A 23,309-nucleotide genomic window follows, 5' to 3' on the forward strand; every position below is an offset into this window, starting at 1 on the left:
CGTGGTAAGAAAGTCGGTGCGACTTTGGAAAGCGCAGTTACCTCGCTTGCAAAGCGCTAATACATCGCGGAAGTCATTTCGGGGGCCTCGATGCGTCAGATTCCAAGAACTAGAGGATAATATTGTCAAATTCGTGCGCAAATGCAGAGCAGAAGCTCTTTGTGTGACTTATGCAATGATTCGCGACGAGGCATTGAAAATTGCCCAGGACAGCGGAATTCCGAGGGATAAGTTCAGAGCAAGTGCAGGCTGGTTGAGAAGAATGATGAAGTGTAATGGCTTCACACTACGACGACGAACATCACTTGCACAGCGTCTTCCGGTTTGCTATGAGGAGAAAATTATCGCCTACCAAAGGTATGTCATCCAACTGCGGCAAAGGCAAGGATATTTATTGGGGCAAATAGAAAATGCAGATGAAACTCCAGTTTTTATTGACATGCCGAATTCAACAACAGTGGAAGAGAAGGGAGCAAAATCAGTGCTGGTCAAAACTTCGGGACACGAAAAGAATCGAGTGACTTGCATGCTTGCTATAACTGCTGATGGGAGAAAACTACCTCCACACATCATTTTTAAAAGAAAAACTATGCCAAAAGAAAAATTTCCCCCAGGAATGCATATAAGAGTTCAAGAAAATGGATGGATGACGCAAGAATTGGTCCTGGATTGGATAAAAGTTGTTTGGAAAAAGAGGCCGGGTGCCCTTTTAAATATCCCATCCATGCTGGTTCTGGACTCGTTTAGGGGCCACATAACTGAAAGCGTGAAGATAGAGCTAGCAAAAGGCAAAACAGATATGGTTGTCATCCCAGGGGGTTTAACCAGCCAACTACAACCTTTGGATGTATCGGTTAACAAACCATTCAAAGATGAATTTAAAAGAAATTATAATGAGTGAATGGTTATGGGGCAAAAAGAATATACACAGGGAGGAAAATTAAGGAGACCATCTCTGGCAATGGTAGCGCAGTGGATATTAAATGCCTGGAGTTCAGTCAAAGAAACTCTGATAATCAAGAGTTTCAAAAAATGCTGCATTTCTAACCTACTAGATGGGTCAGAAGATGATATTACTTGCGAAAAATCAGATTCAGAGGAGAGTGATGAGGATTGGAATCCAGGAGAAGAAAATGATTCCTGTGATGAGACTGGAAGTTGTGATTCATTTGAAAATGATGATTGAGAAATCAAAAAGTTTATTCCATTTTAATAACTAATGAGATATCATATTTTTTCAGTTTTAATGTTTGTTGGAAAAAGTTTATTTCTTAATTTTATTACTTTGATATTTGTAAGTCCTGTAGGTTAATTATTTTACTTAGCAGGCATTTGATGGCAATATTTTTATAATATTTATAATTTATTTATCACAATTTTATTTAGATTTCCTTAATTCTTCTAATCACTTGGATTTGTGGTGACTTGATGGGTGTGTTACACTGGATCTAAGGAAGTTTCAGGGCCAAATGCAATACTGTTTAATAGCTTTAAGTGAAAGCTTACCTATATATTGACATTGTTTGTAGTCATTTGTAAATCAAAAATATTAATAATTTGTGAATGTTTAAAAAAAATACAATAGCCTTGGAAACTTAAAAATTTTTCTCATTTCTTCATTACATCTGGTTAAGGAACTATAAATTACTGACACATGCAATGAATCACAACATGTTTTAGGTATAGTTATTTTGTTATGATGGATTTTATGTGAACAGATTTGTTCTTAATCTTCATAGAAAAAAATAGTTTTTATCGACTCTAGAATCTTAACTTGCTAACCACAGAAAAATTGCCTTCCTTTGCATTTTAAATTTTTTCCCAAAACTGAGGTCTCAAAATTAGGGGGGGGGGACTATATTCAGAGGGGGACTATATTCGGAGATATACGGTATTTCACATAATTACCCCTGAAACCATTTGATGTCTTAAGTAATTTTTTTGCACTAATGGGATACCTACTTACTTTGATAAAACTAATTTTGTGGAAGAATTTGATATCATGTACCATACCTAAGAAAAGGGAGAGATATAGGGAAGTAAGGGGAAATTTTGTTGGTGGAGAGGAGGTCGGAGTTAAGGGAAGTGGGACAGTGGGGTGGAGCTTACTATGGAGTGCCATGTTCTTTACTGGAGTGAGTGATAACAGTTGCCCAGAGTAAGTAAAGATGGAAAGGAGTCCATGAACAAATATTCATTTAGGCAAAAGTTTTATTAGTTCATCATCTTTACCCTATTTTCGCCAGATTCTCTCATCTCCACGGGGGCACATGCCGCCCCAGAAGCTCACAAAATAGACAAGTACATATTTTATTATGTTTATCATTACCTTTGTTTTAACACGTGAATTACGGAGCCTCAATCATTTAATTTAATATTAACAACTGTCATATCAAAAGAAAGAGAATATTTTCCACAGCAACTGTTGTATTTTGTTTTTAATCTCAATTATGAGAGGACCTGTCAGACCATTGTGCCCCCCCCCCCAGAAAAATATCCTGGATCCGCCCTAGTGGAAATTAGTTTATCCTCCTGCACTTTGATGAATGATTACTTTTATTATACCTTGAATTTCATTAATTTCAAAGAGGGACAAGTTAGAAGGAATGGAAAAGTTGGGAGCAACAGAAAGAAAGGAAGTAGATCTTGCCGGATAGAGGAGTTTGGCTGCCATAGTACATACTGAATAAGGTCCTCAGAGTAAGAGTAAGCACACCATATAATATTAAGATTAATTTTTTCTAACACAGACTTTTTTCACCCAGTTCTCATCTCACAAGAATAGAAGCTTTTGAAGTCAAGTTTGCCCCTTCTATGCAACTTTCTGAAAACCTTTCCTTGATATACCAACTCTCCAAAACCAACTGGACACACACAAAATCTGCATCCCAGACAAACATGAATCTAATGAAAACTCAAATTAGTGTGATATCTGGTAACTGTAGAGTGTAACTAAAGATATAAAGGAAACCCAAGGATGATTGGAGGGCAAATAAAAATTTAAAAGTCAGAAAGTGAAATATCACGCACACAGCTTGTGAAGTGACAGAGAAGTTGGCCACAGTGGCGTAGCCAGGAATTTTGTTTGGGGGGTGGAGGGGGGGTCCTAAACCAGGGGGGTCATCTTACATTTTTTTAAATTACAGGAGGGGGATCCCAACCTACCTCCCACTTAATCTACTCCTGACTCCAAGCACATCGTATGGAATGCAGAAAGTTTTCATGAGAGTGTGGAACAGGCCGCAGGGTACGGGGATGTAGAACTTTCATAAAACATATATTCACATTAAAAATATATATTTAAATAGTCAACAAAAATAATTCCAACAATATATCACAATATTTCTATCATATACAATGCAATATCCTATAGAGGTTAGAGTAAAAACAAAAACCCAATGGTATGAAAACGGTGCTTAGGTGTACTCGCAAGCATGGCCACAGCCAGTCGGACAGTATTTGTGATTAGAGAGCCACTGCTCCATGTGATGGAGGTGACCGCCATGGGAGCAGCCTTGACACCAAGTGTAAAGCCCCCTCACAGGCTCATGACAAACACTACATGAGTTAGTCAATGAATGACACCGATCACACAACCAGCCACTACGAAGGAGGGCTTTCCCACACCGCCCACAACAAGTTTGAGCACGAGTAGACTGTTGACTCAATTGCGACACGCTTGGGATCCATGACAATTTGATTACCTGAGAGAGAAGAAAAATTCCATCATTTCAATTCAGCTGTAAACAGCTTTCCAATGGCCAGCAACTCCATTAGAACATATGAATTTCAAGCCATGTGATGATGACTAATAACACAAATATACGGCAGCAAAAACTATTCCTACTACAGGTTGAAAATAATCATTTCAATTTGAATTTTTTATACCCACAAAAAATTGACCACTAATTTCTGAGAGACAATAAATTTCAAAATAATAACAAAACAACTACAGACATCTTTGGAGTTGTGGTGGCATGCATGTGTTTTTTATGCAAAGTCGCAGCCAGCTTCCCTGTCAGTATCTTCAGATGAAGAATGGAGAAGTAAAGAAAAAAGTCTGTCTCTCCATAGTAAGATGCCTTTTTATGTAACCGCACATGCATGAGGGGATTGAAGACAGAAAACCCCTAACAATCCAAGGATTGTTTAAGGTGAAGAAAGTAAAACTGTTTTCTTCAAGCCATGAGATAAGATAATTATTTCCTGATTTTTGGTGTTTCAGTTCAAAATTTAGCCAACTCCCTATTCTAAGGCATATGCAGTTATTATACAATGCACCTTTGGAATGACTTGTATTTTCATACACTTTTTTCCGATGCTTGGAATCAACTTAAAAAACAATGAAAACTAGTCAAAGCCAAGAAAATAGTCTAGATAAATTCTTCTATCCAAACAGCCCATTGAGAAATTCTGAACTTGAAAACTCTTCAATGATCACATTGAGCATATTATGCAGATGTAGATGCTTGCTAATAGCATTTACTCTTTTCTGCATGAAAAGAGATGAAATGAATAGTTTCTATTTAAATCAAGCCATAATTTTCTTTGCAAGCAATGCTGTATAAACTGTGTAACTCAAATCCATATTGAATCTTGACAGGTGGAAACAATCATCAGAGTAAAATGACGAAATAACATCAGCATAAAAAATACCACAAAAATAATCTCATGTCTCGCAAGCAACACATGTTATAAAGTAGAGAAATGGTTCTAATATGAATTCATGAGAGCAGCCAAGAAAGTCAATGCTTCAACTAATTATGTATGTACCAATTTATAATCGAATTCTTCCCATTCTCATTCAAAATTTCAATGCACATTCACATGGAAGCTTGACGAAAAATATCTTAAAATTTATGATTCCCAATAAGCTTAGGCTATCAGTGATTCCATACATGACCACATTAATCACCACTGAGGGCAAGACTGCCACATTACAAGAGAAGCAGGAGGTTCATGGCATAACTCTCCAATGGAGTACACATAAGGTACTATTTGCCTTGGAATGAGTTGAAGGGGGGAGGAGTAGGTGGTGAAATTGCCTCTGGATCCCTCACTGCATAGATTTGGATTAAATCTTCAAATTCAAATCCCACCACTACTTAGAAGAAGCATGAGTCGAACTACTTATCTATAGCTTTGGTTGAATATGTAATTCATGATGAGATCGAATCAAGAAACAACATTTGATAGGATTTGACTGAATCTTCAAATTCTTACACCATCGTGAGAATAAATTAATTACTAAAGATTCTGCCTATGACTTAACTATAGAGAGCATCCAAGGAAAGAACTTTATTTCTGACATGACCGTTGGAAATCCCCTTGATGGAGATAAACATAATTTATAGTTCTTCAATGAAACTAAAGCATGTATATCCACTTCATAAGTTATATCACAGATGGAATGTACATAGGGTCTTCCTTTTTCTCAAGGAAGAGAACATTCAATTGAATTCTCTCTTGCTAAATTGATGATCCTGGATATCAGCTACACCAAAAATAGCTTCAAAAGTTTCTGAGCAAAAGAGCAGAATGATGTCTAAGTGATAGAGGCCTGTAAAATACATGAATCAGCATTTTTACCTGAGTGGTAGCATCCCATAGCTTCCTACGAGCAAGGAAGTCCAAGTAAGCTAGCAGCCAATGCTCATGGAAGGGCTCATTTTCTTTGAAATTGGGAAGTGGGAGGCCATCTGGACCCAGAGCATCATGCCTCTGGTTTCCAAGGGCAATCAATATGGACGACACCGTTTGTACATCCCCAGCAGAGGCCAGAAGTTCCATGGCTGCACGAACTGAAGGACCTGGATTCCACGGTTTGATTGCCACGTCGTCTGCACTCGGATGAATTTGAAGAGGGGCAGGTGGAGGACCAACTACACCTTCTCCCTTTCCTAAAGAGTTTGAAAAACACAACACATCTCAGAATCAATACAAAATAGATATACATACATACTTATCATCAATGAACTTAGGATTGATATTTTAAAAATTATGGTACAGCACGTTAAGTGCTGTAGATGCACATAGGTATTTATCCTTCCCAGGGGCACATGTTCACACAGCGTCATGGCTGAAGTGTTCTGTGAAAGAGAGTCAATTTTTGACAGAGGATCCATGCTCATAATCACCAATCTTTTAAATGGATTTGTTAACACAGAGGCAGAAGCAGCTAATACAAAAGCCACAGTTAACCAATAATATTTATCCGCTTCAAGTGAGACTGAGTGCATAGAAGATAATGAATTAGAATAAAGGCATGTAGTCCATGGCAATAAAATGCAGCCCTCACAGAATGATGGAGGGACTAGTTTGGTGGTGGGAGGGAGGGTTGCTGGATATACCTTTAAAGAAAGAATGAGTTAGGGCCAAAAACATAAGCTAAGCAATTACCTAGAAATTTGCATCAAGGGGGGCTCGTGTGGTATGTGTGTTGCCTATACTGGTAATCTGTAGTCAATTCACATGCGTCAGAAAACCTTACATTTCATTTACTAAGCTATTGATTCCATTTGGATAGTACTGAAATTAAAAGTCATCTTCAGTTTTTACTGAACGAACAGTCTGTACTCATTCTACCAGCCCAGAGGCCAGGCAGTCAGTCTAATCTAGGACCTGTATCTTTCTTAGCCTCAAAGATAATGCTGACATTAGCTCCTTTGATTTAAATACCTGAGGGCCACGCTATGGATCTTTCCATGTATTCATCACTCAATTTTGTCCTGTTGCTACGGAGATGCATTAAGGGTTTTTTTTCTATAACATGATTTGGTGGCAGATCTAATGAAATATAACTAAATTGAAAAATTGACTGCCAGAGGATAGGTGACCCTGGGGTAGTGGCCTCCTTAAACCAGATGTTCTGTGGGTAGTAGCCAAAAAGGGAAAAATTTTGGAGGGCTGAAGCCCCCATAGTTCCCCGCAGGGTTACAGCCCAGCTGGGAGATTGGGTATGAAGAGAGGGACAAACATGCAAGTACATTTATCCCACAGTTGTCCACACACACATTGATGTATGCAGCTGAAGGGTTAAAAAAAATTTTGGTCATTTCTGGTATTCTCCAAGAATACATAAAAGCAAATTTCTGAAATGGCAAACTCACCACCTTGATACTGCTTCTGCCGGTTGAATCCTGCAAGGAGGGGATTCTCCTCGTTTGTGCCATCGTTATCATTGTCCCAGTGGGGCAGTGAGATGGGGAGAGCTTCGAGGGGAAGATCCCACGGGTCATCATCGTCTTCAGCCTCCTCCTTTGAGTCCTCCAGTTCACTCCTCACCTCTGCCCCTCCCTCCTCCTCTTCCCCACCCTTCTCCTCCACACCACTCCCCTCCTCGGCAGTCTTCTCCGGAGGCACCACAACTGCCACCGGCACCCCAACAACACCCTCCACAGCCTTCTCTTCCTCTTCCTCAACCACCACTTCCTTCACTGGGGTGGGTTGATCTACATAGAAGAAAAATTCCCCGTACTCCTGGAGGGGGGGATGTGAGCCTTGGGAGGACTGCACCGAAGTCCCACCTTCCGGGTCAGACAAGCACAGCAGTCCGCTCGCAATGGATGTTAGGGAAGAGGCCCTCTCCCTCATTGGCCCGGGAACCAGCCCCGAGCCGCCACCAATGCCAGAGTCGTCCCCAGGTAACACTTCTGTCTCCTCACTCGCACCTACCCCTCCATCGGGCCCAGCTCCCCCGACCACGCACTCCCCTGCCGCATCCACAGCAATGCCATCTACTGAAACGGTCTCACTCCCTCCCTCTGGAACAGCCTCTCCCACCCTATCAGGGCCTGAGATGGCAAGGGTGATCCCGTCAGATGCAGTGTCACCGGTCGGAGCACTGTTCCCACTGTGGTTGTCATCAGCACAACCACTAGTGATTTGAGGAATTGATGGGCCAGCCTTTTCATGGGCGCAACTGGTATACAGGACTTTCATTATGTTCCACAGGAGACTCACCTGAAAGAAGAAACAGTATGGGATTGAAAAATTTACTCACTTTGCGAGGCACAAAGTAGGTAGATTGACTTTTTTCTCACCACAAAAAAATTGGTGTAGCATGATAGGTTGAGGGAGGAGAATGAGGGAGAGCAAGGAGAAGATGGAGGGACTATGTCAAGAATGATTTAAGGGAGAAGGGATTGAGATAGCCAGGATCGAGTGACTTGTAAGCGACTAGTTAGGAACAGCAACCCCTATCAGGAATTAAGCCACAGAGAATGAAGAAGAATAGGTTGAGGGCTGAGGAATATTAAAGGCTCCTTACTTTATGTTTACCAAACTCCTTAGCAATTGCGGCATTATTATCACATATTTCAGCAAGAGGGCGGCCAGCAAGTATATAACGGTCTGCACATTCCCGGAAAAATCGCTCTGGAGATGATTTATGAATCTGACTGCTCTGCTTTTTACGCAAAACAAACTGGTGCATAGCAGAAGTTGCCTGGCAAAATTGTTCATTGTGCAAAGGTGTCTTCCTAAAGGGTATAATTAGCATGAATTAAAAGATGAGGAAGTATACTATTCTTAAATAATAATTTACCAAAATATGACTACATATGGTCCTGCACAGACATCATGATTAACCACAATAATAAATACCATTAACAAGGCACGTAATAGTAATTTAAGAATGGAAAGAAACTTTGAGTGGTTGCAGTACTAACCTGAGTATTCCAGAAATTTTGTTAGAAAAAGATGAAGTGAAATTCACCTTACACGCATAAGACAAATCACCTCGACTATTGAAGCAGACACCTTGAGGATTAGCTTTGCTTGACGGTCTTGAAGCATCTTTAAAAGCATGGTGATACAGAACACAATCCTAATAAAATGAGATAAAACTTGGCATCAAAAATGCATCATCCAAACCAAAGGTCAGCTATCTTTTTGATCCTGCAGGTCGCACCAACAAATTGAAAAATGGAACAAATACATACATGCCCATTACACATGAACAATTTGAAAAGCTATGTGGGGTACAAATACATGCCTATATTTTCACATAATATTTTTATAAAGAAATATTTAATGCAATAATTTTAGGAAAAAAGTCTCCCCATAAGCTCCACCAAGTTAAGTACCAACTTGATTCATACCAATAGTTTTGCAAGCTCCATGAAATAAATTTGGGGACAACAAGCAGCCCCATAATACAAACTATAGCAAGTTAAAATGAATATTACAAATGAGTGTAGTGAAAAATGGCTTTAAATCGATTTTCAAGAATATTAAAATAAATACATACATACAGTGAAACCTCGGTAAAGCGAGTACGGGCTATAGCGACACTCCCGCTATAACGAGAGAAAGCCGATGCACCGTCAATTGACCCTATAATGAGTGTGTTAAAAATTTCGTTTTTACGAGACCCTTTTGGTGTTGGCTCTCGCCATAGCGAGGGTTTCACCGCCGGAAGACTTTCATCAAGACTCCTTAATCTCTGTAATTGCTAGCGATCTGTTGGAAATGAAGTTAATCGAGTGCTCAGTCTCAAATTTATGTGGTAAACTGTCGTTCGATAAATAAGTAGTTAATTTTGGTGAAAATATTGTGGCATTAGCATTCGCGAATGCATCATCTTCTTTTATTCCTCGGGCGGCAGAAAGCAGTCGGCAGCCTACCCGCACGTTCGTGAGTTGCGTGAATAGAAAGCATTTGATGGCAGTCACCATGACCAAAAAAACACTAAACACGTCTAAGCGAGAAAATAAAAATTAAGGATTAATATGAGAGTGTCGAAATTAATTTATCTTCCTATTAGCTCTTCACAATTAAAAAAAGAATGAAAAAAATGATGAAGATATTACATTATCTGATAGAAAAAGTCTTCCACGCCGGGAAAGTTATACAACCTTCCACCGTTTTTGCCTGTAGTGACAAATTTAATGCGTTATTTCACGTCACTGCCGCTTAACGTACAGAAACAATAAACATACACCAATGGAAACATTTGAGGCATTAAATAACCGCGATACAGTTTTATCAGTTAATTTTTGAATTTTCAGAGGAAAATACCAAAATAATAGAATGATCTCGTAAATGAACTGATTAAGTGCATAGAAAAATGGCTTCGTCGGTTGTGCATTGGCATAATGTTTGACGAAACAATGCTTTCCATGATTTTTATTCAGTGCGGCGCTTATAAATTGTTTGAATAGTTAGTCATTGTTTGAGAAAGGAAATTTAGTGATGCAAAAAAAAACATCGCCTTTCATCTGGATTTATGCTTATGTTTATCGGATAGATGTTTATCTGTCGCCGCACCACTCCTGTTCCTGTATATCTGTTCGCAACAGGTATATTGGCTATTATTTGCTCCACCTCCGGTAAAGCGACAATTCGCTATAGCGAGTGTTTATTAGTGCACCGTGGGGTGTCGTTATATCGAGGTTGCACTGTATATGATAGTCTTTTGGGTTCTGCTTGCATGGTTTTTCCAAGGCTGATGAAATATTTTGACATAAAAAACTGACGAGTTGCATAAAGGGAGTAAACAGTCCCCATAACTTCATGTGAAAACAATTGATTACATTTGGAAACTATTTTATACTTAAGCTACACTACAAATTTTTACTCACTTTAACATAAAACTATTCTACTACGTCAGGGAAAATTACTCAGTATTTACTGTTTAGAATAGGTACATATAATGCAGTTTAATCATTTTAATTAAAGGCCATAATGTAGTCTTCACCTGGTATCTTTGCCACATTTAAATGGAAAATAATGAACATCATGCATGTATGTAATACCTAGTCTACTCCAGAAACCAAACAAAACACTACTACACATGACAACATCAACATATGTAGAGTTCTATTTTGAAAATTCCTCACATTTTGGCTTGAAGCACAACCAAATCATGCTTTTATCATAATATTTAGGTACATTGGCAATATATTAAAATATGATAGCATAATAATAATCAGGAAATACATATTATTATGCATAGAATCACACTTTAGAATACGGCTTATCATTTGTAACTGCACATGTTTGATACTACAAATTAAATTCTTTCAAACTGTGTTTCAATCATGCAAGCAATGGTCCAATGACAGTGCTATATTTAATATTACTGAATGAATCAACTCACACGACTTGTGGACAGAAAAACATGGGGATCACCCTTCCAAGCGATTCCTGTGGCAACATCTTTGTGCTCATTAAAAGCAGCAAAAGGAATATATGGCCGGCGCACATCCCAAACACTAATGCTGCAGTCAACTACCAAAGCACAACTGGCAATGTGGTAACGTCTCCCAGGTCTCCATTTGACTCTTCCCACAGATGCAATTGTGTGAATGGTGTGTTCCAGGTTGGGTCTGGCAGATCCCAAATCCCACACCTGAAACGAAGAGGGCACATTAAACATTTTTCATACCAATACCTAAGGGGAGCATGGTGGCATCATTGGAAGTGAACTTGGACACAGAACAAAAAGCCCCCATTTCAAATGCTGGGGGAAGCACATTCTCTCAAAAATGTTTCTAAGGTGAAGTTGCCCGAGGCGGTTGAGTTTTAGTTACATACTTATCATATGCACTAACAATGATTCCAAGCGAGAAAGACCCAATCTAAGAATGCTCTCAGAACAAATATAAGAACTGCAGCATTCTAGATTCTTAGCCACCTGAACACTTTCTGCACTGCAGATCTTAAACACACCTAAGCCCTGATTATAGGGCTGTTTAGGTGATGTTTGAGCCAGTAGAAATATAATAAATATGAAGTACTACAAAACTTTACAATTACGTAAGACTCATTCTGCTTGTAAAAAGGGATATGTTGAGCAACACAATTATACTACAATCTATCCTGAAAAAGAATTGACTGTGAAAGCAGTGACGGAATGGGCTGGAAGAGCAGTAAACCCCATACCCAAGCAGCACCGAGGCTCTGCCTACAGTAAAAAATTGTGCGCCTTAGGCCCGTCCCAGTGTGTCTAAGCAAGTGTTCAGTTATACGTGGACTTACAGGACTCCCTCCCCTACCATATCAATTTTAGCATGCTCAGCTGGAATATGAACAACCATAGAAGGCGGAGGAGGACAGGCATCTGTGCCAAGTGGTTAGGGGTGAACATTGGCATGGGTAATAAACAGAGACAGGTGGGATACATTCAGGAAACGAATTCCTTGCAGGTCTTTATCGTAAATGCAAGAGAGTGAGTTTAGTAATACAAAATAATCCCCTCCTTACTGAATACGGCCAGTATTTGAGTGAAAATTTGGGCTTGCATGAGGACATAAAGCTATACCATTCTAGTTACATACGTACCTTGATAGTTTTATCACGACTAGCCGTAGCCAGCCATGAGACTTCTGGATGCCAATCACAAGCGAATATTGGTCCACTATGAGCTGTGAATTGCTCCTTGCATCTATCAGGCCGCCTCAAATCCCAGAGCTGCACTGTTCCATTCTCAGAGACATCAGCAAACAAGTGATGCTGTCGAGGACTGAACTGCACATCACGGACACTTTCGGTGTTGCTGGTGAAACAAGAACAATAGTAATTGTAATAGATGTGGCAGAGGATATTTTCAGTAATTCAGCTCAACATTGACTGGATTGAGATACAGAATCTGCTATCAAGGAATCATAGATTGAAAAATATAGTGATAAGGGAATAGTAATATTACTTAATAAGTTGGTAAAGGACACAGATTCAATAAAAAGAGGATTTGGATTTAATTACATTCTGGAATCATTCCATTGCTAGGAGACTATATATTTGAGAAAAAAGATTTAAAGAAACCCAAGTTGCTCTGAGTGCTTCATGAAGTGAAGTAAATAAATTATTTTCTGTCTATCTATTGTGTAACATCAAAACTGTTAAGTTGTAACTATGTGATAAAAATTAATTAACTATTGAGCATTATTGATTGTAGAGATGGGTCGGTCCCGGTACCTGGTTCTTGGTACTGCTGGTTCTTGGCCTAGGAACCAGTATCGAGAACCGATCGCATAATGTCGGTATTTTGGAACCAGTTCGAAACGGTGGCGAGGATTTGAATTTGGCGCCAAAGGCCGAAATGGTCAGCAGTCAAGGCCAAAAAGTGGAAAAAATATTTAAAAACGTATATATTACTTTCCGCTTGCATAGCGTCCACGTTTTTTTCTTTTGAGAGTTGCTCGCTCACATGCGCATTTAAGGGTTCGTCCATTTGTCGCTTTCGCGAACATTGTAACATTTCCGTAGCCACGGCTGGCTGCTTTCAAACGAGCTGACTTTTCACCTGCCGCCATTCTTTCAACTTGCCATTGGTCTCTATTAGAGATGGGTCGAATAGCAGATTTCTCAAACTCGAATATCGAATTCGAATATTAAATCATTGCTCGAATATTCGAATACCTCGAATTTCGAATACCTCGAATACTAGACTTGCACAAAGCATATTATTTCTTTAAACTTCTTATTTCCTACTAAGTTTCTATTTCCCTTGATGAATGTATAAATAAAAAGGTATACAGTGGAACCTCGATCTATCGTTTTTCAAGGGGATACACAAAAAAAAACATGAATGTGGGAATGTTTGACTAGGTTGCCTATGCAGCAGGAAACCCAGGATTTTGGCGAGTAATTAAGATTTCCTTTAAAGGATTCAAACCGGAATTTAGCTGATAAATGGAATATTTTAATATTATGGAGACAATTTGGGCTAATAGTTGATTCAACTAACATTTCTTTCAAATATCCTAAGGGGACACACCACCTCGCGAAAAAATTATTGCATGCCGTCTCGGCTTTTACACTGCTACGATGGATTTCTGTCTGATGTATACATTCTTATCTACCAAACGCCATTTCTGCGGCACGCCGATCTGATACTCGGCTTCATCCAAATTCTTATTTCCAACAGGTAGATCGCTTTACCCTCACTCCTACTGTCAAATGCTAGCGGACAATCCGAGGCGTTTTGCAAAATACAGGCGCTTCTCCACCGGATTTCTTCAATTATTTTCAGTCCATCTTTGGAAGTTCTCAAGAGATAAGCAGATGAATTCGAATTGCTAGCGGGGAGAAACCAAATATCCTGAGAAAATATCCCTTCGACTGTTACAATAGAGATTTATAGCATAACTCATAAATTGTACCTTGATATATGTTTTCGAAAAAAAAATACCGCATCAACTTCCGAGAAGCTCAGTTACGAGGATATCGAGTTTCGCCAGAATGCTAAGTCTTCGTCGTATTTTGACATTTATTTCTTTACGTAAAATGCTTAAATAAACTCAGAAATACGTCGTGTTTGGTCTTATTCTTTTTGAAATCACGCGAACATTACTAATATTTCAATCCAATAAAGGTGTAACATCAATTGACGAAAGTCATTGTTAGACACCTTTTGTGCTAATAGATGACTCATGCAGCGGTTGACCTCCACAGAAATGGGGAACTTCGAAGCTGGTAGGAAAAAAAGGTCAGTGGGGGAGAAAAGGGAGGGCCCGAAACACGTTTCTATTGTTATCATGTAGCTTGGTATTTTTTTCCGAAGCTAAGGTCTTCGTAATATGATCCCTGCGCGAGCTGTGACCTTTTTTTTATTTCAAAGAAGAGGAAAGCCTCAGAGAGGAGGGCTAGTGCTGAATGGGGGAGATACCGGATCTTGGGAAATGCACTAATGTAAGTATCCCACGGTACTCATGCAGCAGTTGACCTCAAGAAATGGGGAACTTCGAAGCAGGTAGCCAGAAAATGGTCAGTGGGTGAGAAAAGGGGGGAGGGCGTGAAACCCGTTTTTATTGTTCTCGTAACTCGATATTTTTTTCAAAGCTAAAGTCTTCGTAATACGATCCCTGCGCGAGCTGGGTCCTTTTGTTTGCTTTCGGAGAAGAGTAAAGCGTCAGAGTGGGTGAGACGAGAGCTGAATGGAGGGGGATAGCGGATCGTGGGAAATGCCCTAAGGTTGCCATCCCACGGCACTGAGGTTCTCCTGGTGGGGGGAATCGGGGTTTTTCGGATTTTTTCATCCGACCATTTTCGGTTCCCCTCGTCGAACTCTTTTCACCGCTCAAAGCCACGAATTTGATGTAATTCGTTAACTTGCGTAAAATGACTACAGTTCTCTACATTTTTCCGAGTCAACTACCAACGACGTGCGTGCGACAGTGTATGACGCGAAATTCATAGTATTCGAGGTATTCGAGACGGTATCTTTAGCATAACTATTCGAGGCCTCGAATATCGAATACTTTCTCGTATTCGAGATATTCGAGTATTCGCGGATACTATTCGCACATCTCTAGTCTCTATGAATGTAAAACGAGTCGAATCGTGCCGTTGATGGCAGGATGATGCACCATTAACGACGTGAAATACAGACAATGCTACAATGAGGCCGCTTCCAGACGATACGATTGATATGACTTTTCGGCGGCTGCCATTCATGTGAAATTCAGGCGGCTTTCAGACGAGATGACTATCTGCAACGATGTGTGCCGTGATGTGAACAGCGGCTGGAGGAAAATCTTTTTGTCCGAAAGTGGTCTTACGATTGAATCATGTACATATGCTGTAATTCTTTGACATACGAACAACATGCACTCCGAGAGCTCGTTCGTAAGTTGATAACCCTATGCAAGGCATCGAAAAGTGTGGTTACCCTGCAGAATGAAACACTGCATTACAATTTTGCGTTAGCTCACGGCCATTCAGTTTATCCATGGTGTCGCTGTACCGGCGTGTTGAGCAGGTTATTGTTGAGGTTATAAGAACTGAGAGAATGAATCATGCGAATAAGTTATCAATTAAAGTAACAATTTAAGCCACATCGCATAATACAGAATATATTTTGAACTGACTCACAAGTTACAACAAATTAACGGAAAATGTCTTCAGAAGTTGGGGAAGTTCCACTATTGATCCTGATGCTATGCAGTATGTAAACTGTGCTCCAAGCATATTTCGTGCGGCCCTTCAAAATCTACATCGACCACTACTGTTTTCAGTGAACGTCTGTTCAGTACTGCAGGCAATATTTCTGCCAAAAAAAGAATCGATAGGGTAAAACTGTTGAATTTTTTAAACCAAAACCTGGAGAAATAACCAGAGGCTGCCTGGTCTAATGTGACATATTGGTCTATCATGCATTTGTTAACAATGTGTTATTTAAACTTTTTTACTTGGCAAATAAAATTATGGAGATGATCTTAAGTTCTTTTTACAGTGCTTTTCCACTAATTGACATCTTTAGCAAAATTATTTTTATTCTTTTCTTGTGGTTGTTCATTTAGTTTGCCAATAATTCAGATAATAAGAGTTAATCCTTGGAACCGAGAACCGAACGGGGAAAATTAGACCGGTACCAAGAACTGAAAAAATTTAAGAACCGACTCATCCTTAATTGATTGTTATGTTGTAGAGAACATAATTAAAAATTAAATATGCATGCTATTGTATTGATACTAGAACATTTTATTTTAATGATGCAAATTAATAACCTATACAAATGAGTAGAACTTCATGAGACAACAAGATAGTAAAATTGAAAAAAAACTTCCAAATCCTCCACAGGACCACAATCATTGTTTTAGACCAAATAAAGGAATTCAGCATTTTCCTTGTTTCTACTGGTATCTTAACCCAAAATAGGTCTAAATACTTCAAATTACAAATCTATTTGCCTCAGTTTCTTAACCGTTAAGCTTTGGGGAACATGCATGGGCGAGAGAACCAGAAGAATTTAAGAAAGAGTGAGAGAATCAACGCTGCCAACATTACGGGCAATAAGTAGCAACCCAAAATGTTGGCAGCATAAAATCCTCTCATCCTGGATAGAGCCTGAGAACAATAGGGTGGTTTCCTATTTCTTTCATATTGCCTAAATCAAAAGATTATTACTCCTGGAGTACGTATTTCACACTTTTAGATTTTCAAATGATGATATCTATTTTTCGCGATTAAATACAAAGTAAAAATTTTCAAGCTTGCGAAAACATGACGGCTAAGTATGAATGCTAAGAAAAGCCTGTGTGACGTCATTCTGGTTCCAGCTGCCCCGTGTGAGGCCATCTTGGTGCGAGGCTATGAGCTCCAATACAATGCAGGCTGCTAGCAGCTGCTAGGTAGCGCTTGGCTTAAATAAGGATTATATTTGGATATTTGGATTATATTAGGATACCCAATCAAACTAAGGAAACTTTCGGACCTCAGGCAATTTTAATAGGTGATTATTAAGAGATGTTTCCCTGAGATCTGTGCCTCATGCATGCATTGGTTATCTCAGAGGATGTAAAACTCCTATCTACGTACTCGTATAGAATCTAGGTCCCTGTGACGTCACGTGGAGTGGCATCGCATGGCCGCCAATCTGGTCTTTTTCAAATGAGGTTCAAATTGACCATTAGCATTAACCTAAACTGGGATTTCTAAAACCAAACAATTTGTATATTATGAATTCACTAATGATGGGTAATGAATCTCAACCAATGCCTTTCGTTTTCTTTGATGAAGGAAACTACCTTAATCAACTCTGCCATTTGCCAGGATAGCGTGAAATCTTAATGGATGTAAGTGGGTGTGTTTTGCAGAGAAGTTGATGACATCATTGTCAATAATAGATCTGGCTTTCTTATATCAAAATTCCAAGTTATTGGAACAAAAACTACAGGAATACCAAGCACTGAAAGTTGGGAAACATGATTTTACGCCCAGAAACCGGTTCCTTTTTTTTATAGATAAAATTGAGTTGAGGATATATTTTGGGAAAGAACATTTTTTAAAGTAAACGATCCAACGTAGAAATAAACTCTCTTTCATATGCTCTTTGTTGCATTGAAATTGATTGCCTCGTTTAGATGATAGTGCACCTCAAACTCGGGTGTCTTGCTTTTGTTAGACAGTAACATTTACTGTTGTTTAAACTCTTGGGATAGTTTCAATTACTCAATGATCAGTTCCCCCTAAACAAGCCAAGAAAAGTGGGCGGCAACTTACACTTTTTATTTTTTAATCTCATGAGAGAATATCTAAATAAGAAAGTTTTTTTTTCATCCTTCCTTTTCTTTCCCTTCAATCTACTGAATTTTTTAGTGGCTTGCAGTTTTGGGCAGCAGAGAGATTGCCTCTGCAACCTTCCTAGCACTCTTATTGCTTCATTGGATGTGAGTACATACATAGTATAAAGTTTCATTGGTGTTTGAGGTCAAATCAAGGAGAGATTTTAAAAATTTTTTCAATAAAATACTAGCTTAATACACTTTCACCCATGGCGGTTATTGACCGTCTGAAACAAAAGATTACAAGGGTCATTTGCTCTGCCCCTTCAGAGGATCCAATCTCCCTTGACTGTTCCCACAAACAATGGAAGACTAACGACATAAATAGCTATGAAACCTGAAGGGTTAAAAGAAAAACTTTGAAGAGCAGTATTAAAAGGAAGAAATGGTTTTTTTTAGAGAGCATTCATGTGACAACTAACTGATAATTGCTGCAAAATCATCGATTCTTTTATAATCCAGATTACCAAGTTTCATTAACATGTTACTGATTCATAGTACAGATTATCCTCCTTTTGCTCTCATTGTTTTGAAATATTCACCCTTGGAGGACAACATTTAATACTCATTGGCCTTCTTACCACATAGTTACTGTAACTTAAGTATAATTAATAAATATAGATGGCAGAGAACACTAGAGTGAGAAAGAGAAAAGTAAAAAGGTTGGTACAATTGGTGCCAAGAGGTGCTATAGATAAACTTCCATCTTTGCTTCAAGGAATACTTTTTTCCTTTATATACTGATCTTTTCTTAGAACTTCAGGACACTATAAATCACCCTCCTCAATACATATGACTTGAAAAATAATACCTGTAAAATGTCCGAGTGGCTTCTTTAGTTCTCAAATCAAACCACTTCATAGTTCCATCTTGAGATCCAGAAATTAGCCAATTGGGTTCAGTGGGATGAAAACTGACTTTATTGACCGTACGCTTGTGATCCCCAAAGACATGCTCCTGTTTGGAACGTGATGATCTATCCAGTCTCCACAAGACAACAGCTCCATTGGTAGCGGCAGTGGCAAGGATATTATCTATGAATCGAGGTAAATGGACAAAGGATTTTAGGTTTTCCTAGAGTATTGATCGCAGGAAGACTATCTGGGGTTTCCCACCAATGCATGAATAGCAAAGGGTGGGAAATGCAAAAAATCATCCAGCATGGAAAACATTGTTTAAAGATATTCAAATAAGCCTCACTCAAACATCATGAAATACAGGTAAATTGGAAAAAAAAATTTATACAAATTAGTTACACATCCTGATGCCAAAAGGGCAAGGATGAATACTTAACATCAGCAAAAATCACTACTCAGCAAAGAGGTCAAGAAAATCTCTCATGCTACTGTGTTTATGTCAGCTAAAATCTCATTAGTACAAAGGGTTCTAAACACAGGAATTTTCCAATAAAAATGGAATGAGATGGCATCAATCATAAAAAAATCTGACTCACGAATAAAGAAGGGAACCTTTCCATGCATGAGACATTTTGGAGACTGAGATAGATTGAAGAAATCGGTCACTCCTTATCTTGCAAAAAATTGTGGCACTTTTTTATGATTACTCGCTTAAATGTTTAACTTTCATCATTTAAACCTCCATTATGTGGGTTGGCAACAGTTAGTGTAATTATCAATAAAATAATTACCTTCTATTGCATTCCATGCCACATCATTACATGAGAAATTAAGGTTTATGTTCTTCCCCACTCTTAAATTGAAGCACTCCACAAATTCTTCCTCTTCAATGGAAAACACCTTAAAAACTACACAAAAAAGATTAGGAATTAATATTTCAAGAGGATAGCGAATATTTTTCAATATATGTAGTAGCAATATACACATGTAGAAATTGGTTAGAGTAACATGAATTTTGGCTCATAGTAGATACTCACAAATAAATAACCTAAAATGCAAGTATATATCAGAAATTATAGCAATAGTAATCGATCAGTAATAATTCATATTCATAAATAAGTTACAAGATAAGGAATTGGTTAGAAAATAATTGTTTTTAAAGATGTTCAACACACAAGTGAAGAAAGCTCAGAGATGAATATAGATCAATCAAAACATGTTTTGCACTGAACTAATTCTGAGTTGTATGGACTGTATAGTAAAACTAGGTCTGTGTAATCAAGAGCAGCAGACTGGGTTGGAATCAGCCAAATAAAAAGAATGTAAGAATAAGGCAGCGAGCTGGATACTAAGCAACATACCACAGACTAGAACAGTCCTGAAATGCCCAGGCAAAAGTTGGCCAGGACAGTGTGGAAGACAACCTGAAGTGAATGGGTGTAAGGAAGTGGCTACTTTGTGTGTAAAGAAATACTGATGAATGATTGAGGAGCAGTGGCGTTACTAGGAACATGCTTTGCAGGGGGAGCCTGATGGAGGGGGCCTGTAGGGAACCCCATATAACAGGGGTCCGGGAATACTTTTGAAAAATGACATGCCTGGAAATGCATTTCACATCATTTTGGCACTTAAAATTTAATTTTAAACAGATGCATGTATTATGTATCAAAACTAGACAATATTTTTAAAAACTTATCCGAGCCTTTGGGGGGGATCTATCCCCTCATCCCCCCCATAGTTACGCTTTTGTTGAGGAGGCATGAGCTCTTCAGTGAGAATAGTGCCTAAAAACGTCGGTAAGTCAATGTTATGGAAGGAGTAGGGCTTAAAGAAATGTAGTGTGGAATTACCACACCAGGTAAGAGAAAAAGAACAGTAGAAGCTAGCAGGTAGCTATGCAAGGAAGGGGAAGGAAAATGGGTATGGAAATGGGAAATAAAAAAACCATTTATCACTAAGGAGAAATTTGGAGATAGATGAGAGAAGTAAGTGAAACATGAAAATTAAAAACTATGCAAGAGGATCAATAATAAAACATGACTCTCTGTAAGAAAAATAAAATTATAACACCAAAGAGAACCACGAAAGACCTGACAAAACACACTATAAATGTCAAGGTAAATTTATTTGGAAGATAAACCCGAGAAAAACATTTATCTCACCACCATACACTCACCATTTCGTCCGGCTATAACAACTTGTGTGTTGTCCTTGTTCAATGCCAGAGCGTTGGCGGGCCCCTCTTGGGTAATATACATCGTTCGGGATGACATTACTACGTCCAATTTAACACCCTATCTGTGGTCGCAAAGAACTGATGTGGATGAACTGGAGAGCGTTCACATCACATGATATGCCAGGCCACGGTATCATACACTAGACCAGCTGCTTCAGTTAGAGTTATACAAAGTAATTGAACGAGAACAAATACAATTATTAAAATATGATAAACATTTCAAAGTATTGCATTCCCTTATCAACTTATAATGAATACGAACGATATTGAATATGCGGAGTGGAAATACCCATTGCGTATTTCGGACAATCAGAATCGATTAAAGACGTATCATACTATCCTGAGTTCATAAAGGAACTTTACTAAACTTCAAATCATAGGTCTCTACGTACCGTTTTCCGAACACTTCCTTTAAATGATAGACTCTTCAAAACTGAGCCTAATATACAACCTCAAATCGTGTGTTTTCGCTTACATTCCTGTCAGCATAAGTCTTCTTTCAGTCAAGATAAACACTGAAAGAAAAATCATTCGGGAACATTCATTGAAATTGTTTACTATCAAATGATTACCTGAAGAATGAGGCTACTTACCACGATGCATAATAAATTTCGAACTTTGTACATCACACTGTAAGCTAATCAATATTTATCCGGGGAAATATCCCCTATTCTTTAAATTAGCAATGATTTGTTTACCGAGTTCCCTTGTGTTTACTTCGTATTTTTACAGACCGCATTCGCGGAATGCCCGTCTTTTTTTCAGACGGTGAATGACCGCCAACTTCGAATTTGCATATGGACCATACATTATTTTTACTTCAATAGATACATCATAATTCATGGAATAAAATAGTTAATAATAATTAAAGACTAAATTATTTACACTACCTCGCAGAAAATTGTAAAGCGGGAACTAATTTTCTGTATAGACATCTCCATAAATAAATAGTCGAGATTGCAATGACCTCATCCACAACCATTCGATCTAATTAAAAAAAGGAAGTGTGATAATATTGCTTCCTTAAATCTATGCTCATACTACAATAATTATCATTGAGAAGCAAAAAAGTAATACTATGACAGAGTCTCATGGTTAATGATGACTAGCATGCAATGGTAAAATATCCATGATGATCTTTATATTCCCCACTGACTTTGGCACCCCCCCCCCCCAAACAAAATTCCTGGCTACCACACTGCACCAAGGTATGGCGAATAGTCATTAACCATCCCATAAAAATGACATTAATGTTCCAATGAAACTACAAAACATTCCTCTTCATTAAACCATCGTACTCAGTGAATGAATTTCATATGCTTTGCTAGGAAGAGTCCAAAACTCACTGTCACCATACAAGTTACTTTTGACATCTTTGTCTCTGTATGTACGTTTTTTGATGCTTCCTGTATGTAACCACTACATTTTTGTTCTGGAAAATTACCTTTTTTGCATCTCCTGTGATGAAACTATGCAATACTTTACTAATATCGAATAAAGAAAAGAATGCATTGAGAAAATTCGACGATATGCAGAGATGGAGGATTAGAGGGATGGATGATTACTGGCTGATAGGTCATATGGAGTTTCAAGATATTTGGGTGAAGTCCACCAAAATATTTTTAACCCTTTCGAGACGGTGGAGTTCTTGCCTTAGCATGATGACTGTACTGAGCCCTGGCGAGAGACTCTTCTCTCCCCTCTGTATGGAGCATTTTTGCAGGACATTTGTTAAGAAGGGTCTCCCTGATAATCATGCACTATCAGCACCAATCTTTTTCGACCCTTCCTAGCGGGGACTCCACATTATCTTGGATGCGGAGGGTGGTCGGGCTCCTTCCTTTTGGGGTGTATAACCCTACCAGTGGCATTGGTTCAGGGTCAATCATGATTTGTTTATATGAATTAGCTATATGGATAACTGTTGCTTGAATGTAAAATGCAGACTTAGAATTGAATTCCTCATTTTATTCTGAGAATTGTCAAATTTTGAACGCAATTCTACCATCAATATTAATGCATTTAATGCAGCAACAATTTTCATGTTGATATTTTCACTGAAATCGAGATACAAAGTTAATATTTATCATAGAATTTTGTTTAAAAATTGTAAACGCAGCTCAAAAGACAAAGAATTCAATTCTTAGTTTATATTTCTTGAGAAAAGAACAAATATTTATTTTAAAAACCGACTGGATATACAATTGT

General features: G+C 38.5%; 1 protein-coding gene across 2 annotated transcripts; it reads right to left on the minus strand.

The window, feature by feature from the left end:
* Positions 1-3,280: 3,280 nt before the first annotated feature.
* Positions 3,281-21,832, minus strand: LOC124158572 (GATOR complex protein WDR24). Of its 2 annotated transcripts, none has more exons than XM_046533728.1 (12): positions 21,695-21,832; positions 21,494-21,616; positions 21,042-21,250; positions 19,657-19,773; positions 18,820-19,042; positions 12,286-12,499; positions 11,102-11,353; positions 8,670-8,827; positions 8,270-8,480; positions 7,110-7,962; positions 5,590-5,900; positions 3,281-3,704 (listed from the first exon to the last, which is right to left on the minus strand). In XM_046533728.1, exons 3-12 carry the CDS (start codon positions 21,136-21,138, stop codon positions 3,417-3,419), a joined length of 2,724 nt encoding a protein of 907 aa, XP_046389684.1. In that variant the 5' UTR covers positions 21,139-21,250; positions 21,494-21,616; positions 21,695-21,832; the 3' UTR covers positions 3,281-3,416. The 2 variants fall into 2 exon arrangements, with proteins under 2 accessions (XP_046389684.1, XP_046389685.1); XM_046533729.1 differs by having other exon boundaries at positions 21,042-21,253.
* Positions 21,833-23,309: the final 1,477 nt, after the last annotated feature.

Source organism: Ischnura elegans, chromosome 5 (genome assembly GCF_921293095.1).
Source record: "Ischnura elegans chromosome 5, ioIscEleg1.1, whole genome shotgun sequence".
NCBI classification, from domain to species: domain Eukaryota; kingdom Metazoa; phylum Arthropoda; class Insecta; order Odonata; family Coenagrionidae; genus Ischnura; species Ischnura elegans.

Bases quoted from the DNA above. Each gene is read 5' to 3' on its own strand.
- LOC124158572 (XM_046533728.1), bottom strand. From the start codon at position 21,138: ATGTCATCCCGAACGATGTATATTACCCAAGAGGGGCCCGCCAACGCT. The intron at 11,354-12,285 runs GTACGTATGTAA...TCTTCGTTTCAG, and splicing joins GTCGTGATAAAACTATCAAG to GTGTGGGATTTGGGATCTGC. The intron at 7,963-8,269 runs GTAAGGAGCCTT...TTCTTCTTTCAG, and splicing joins AGGAGTTTGGTAAACATAAA to GTGAGTCTCCTGTGGAACAT.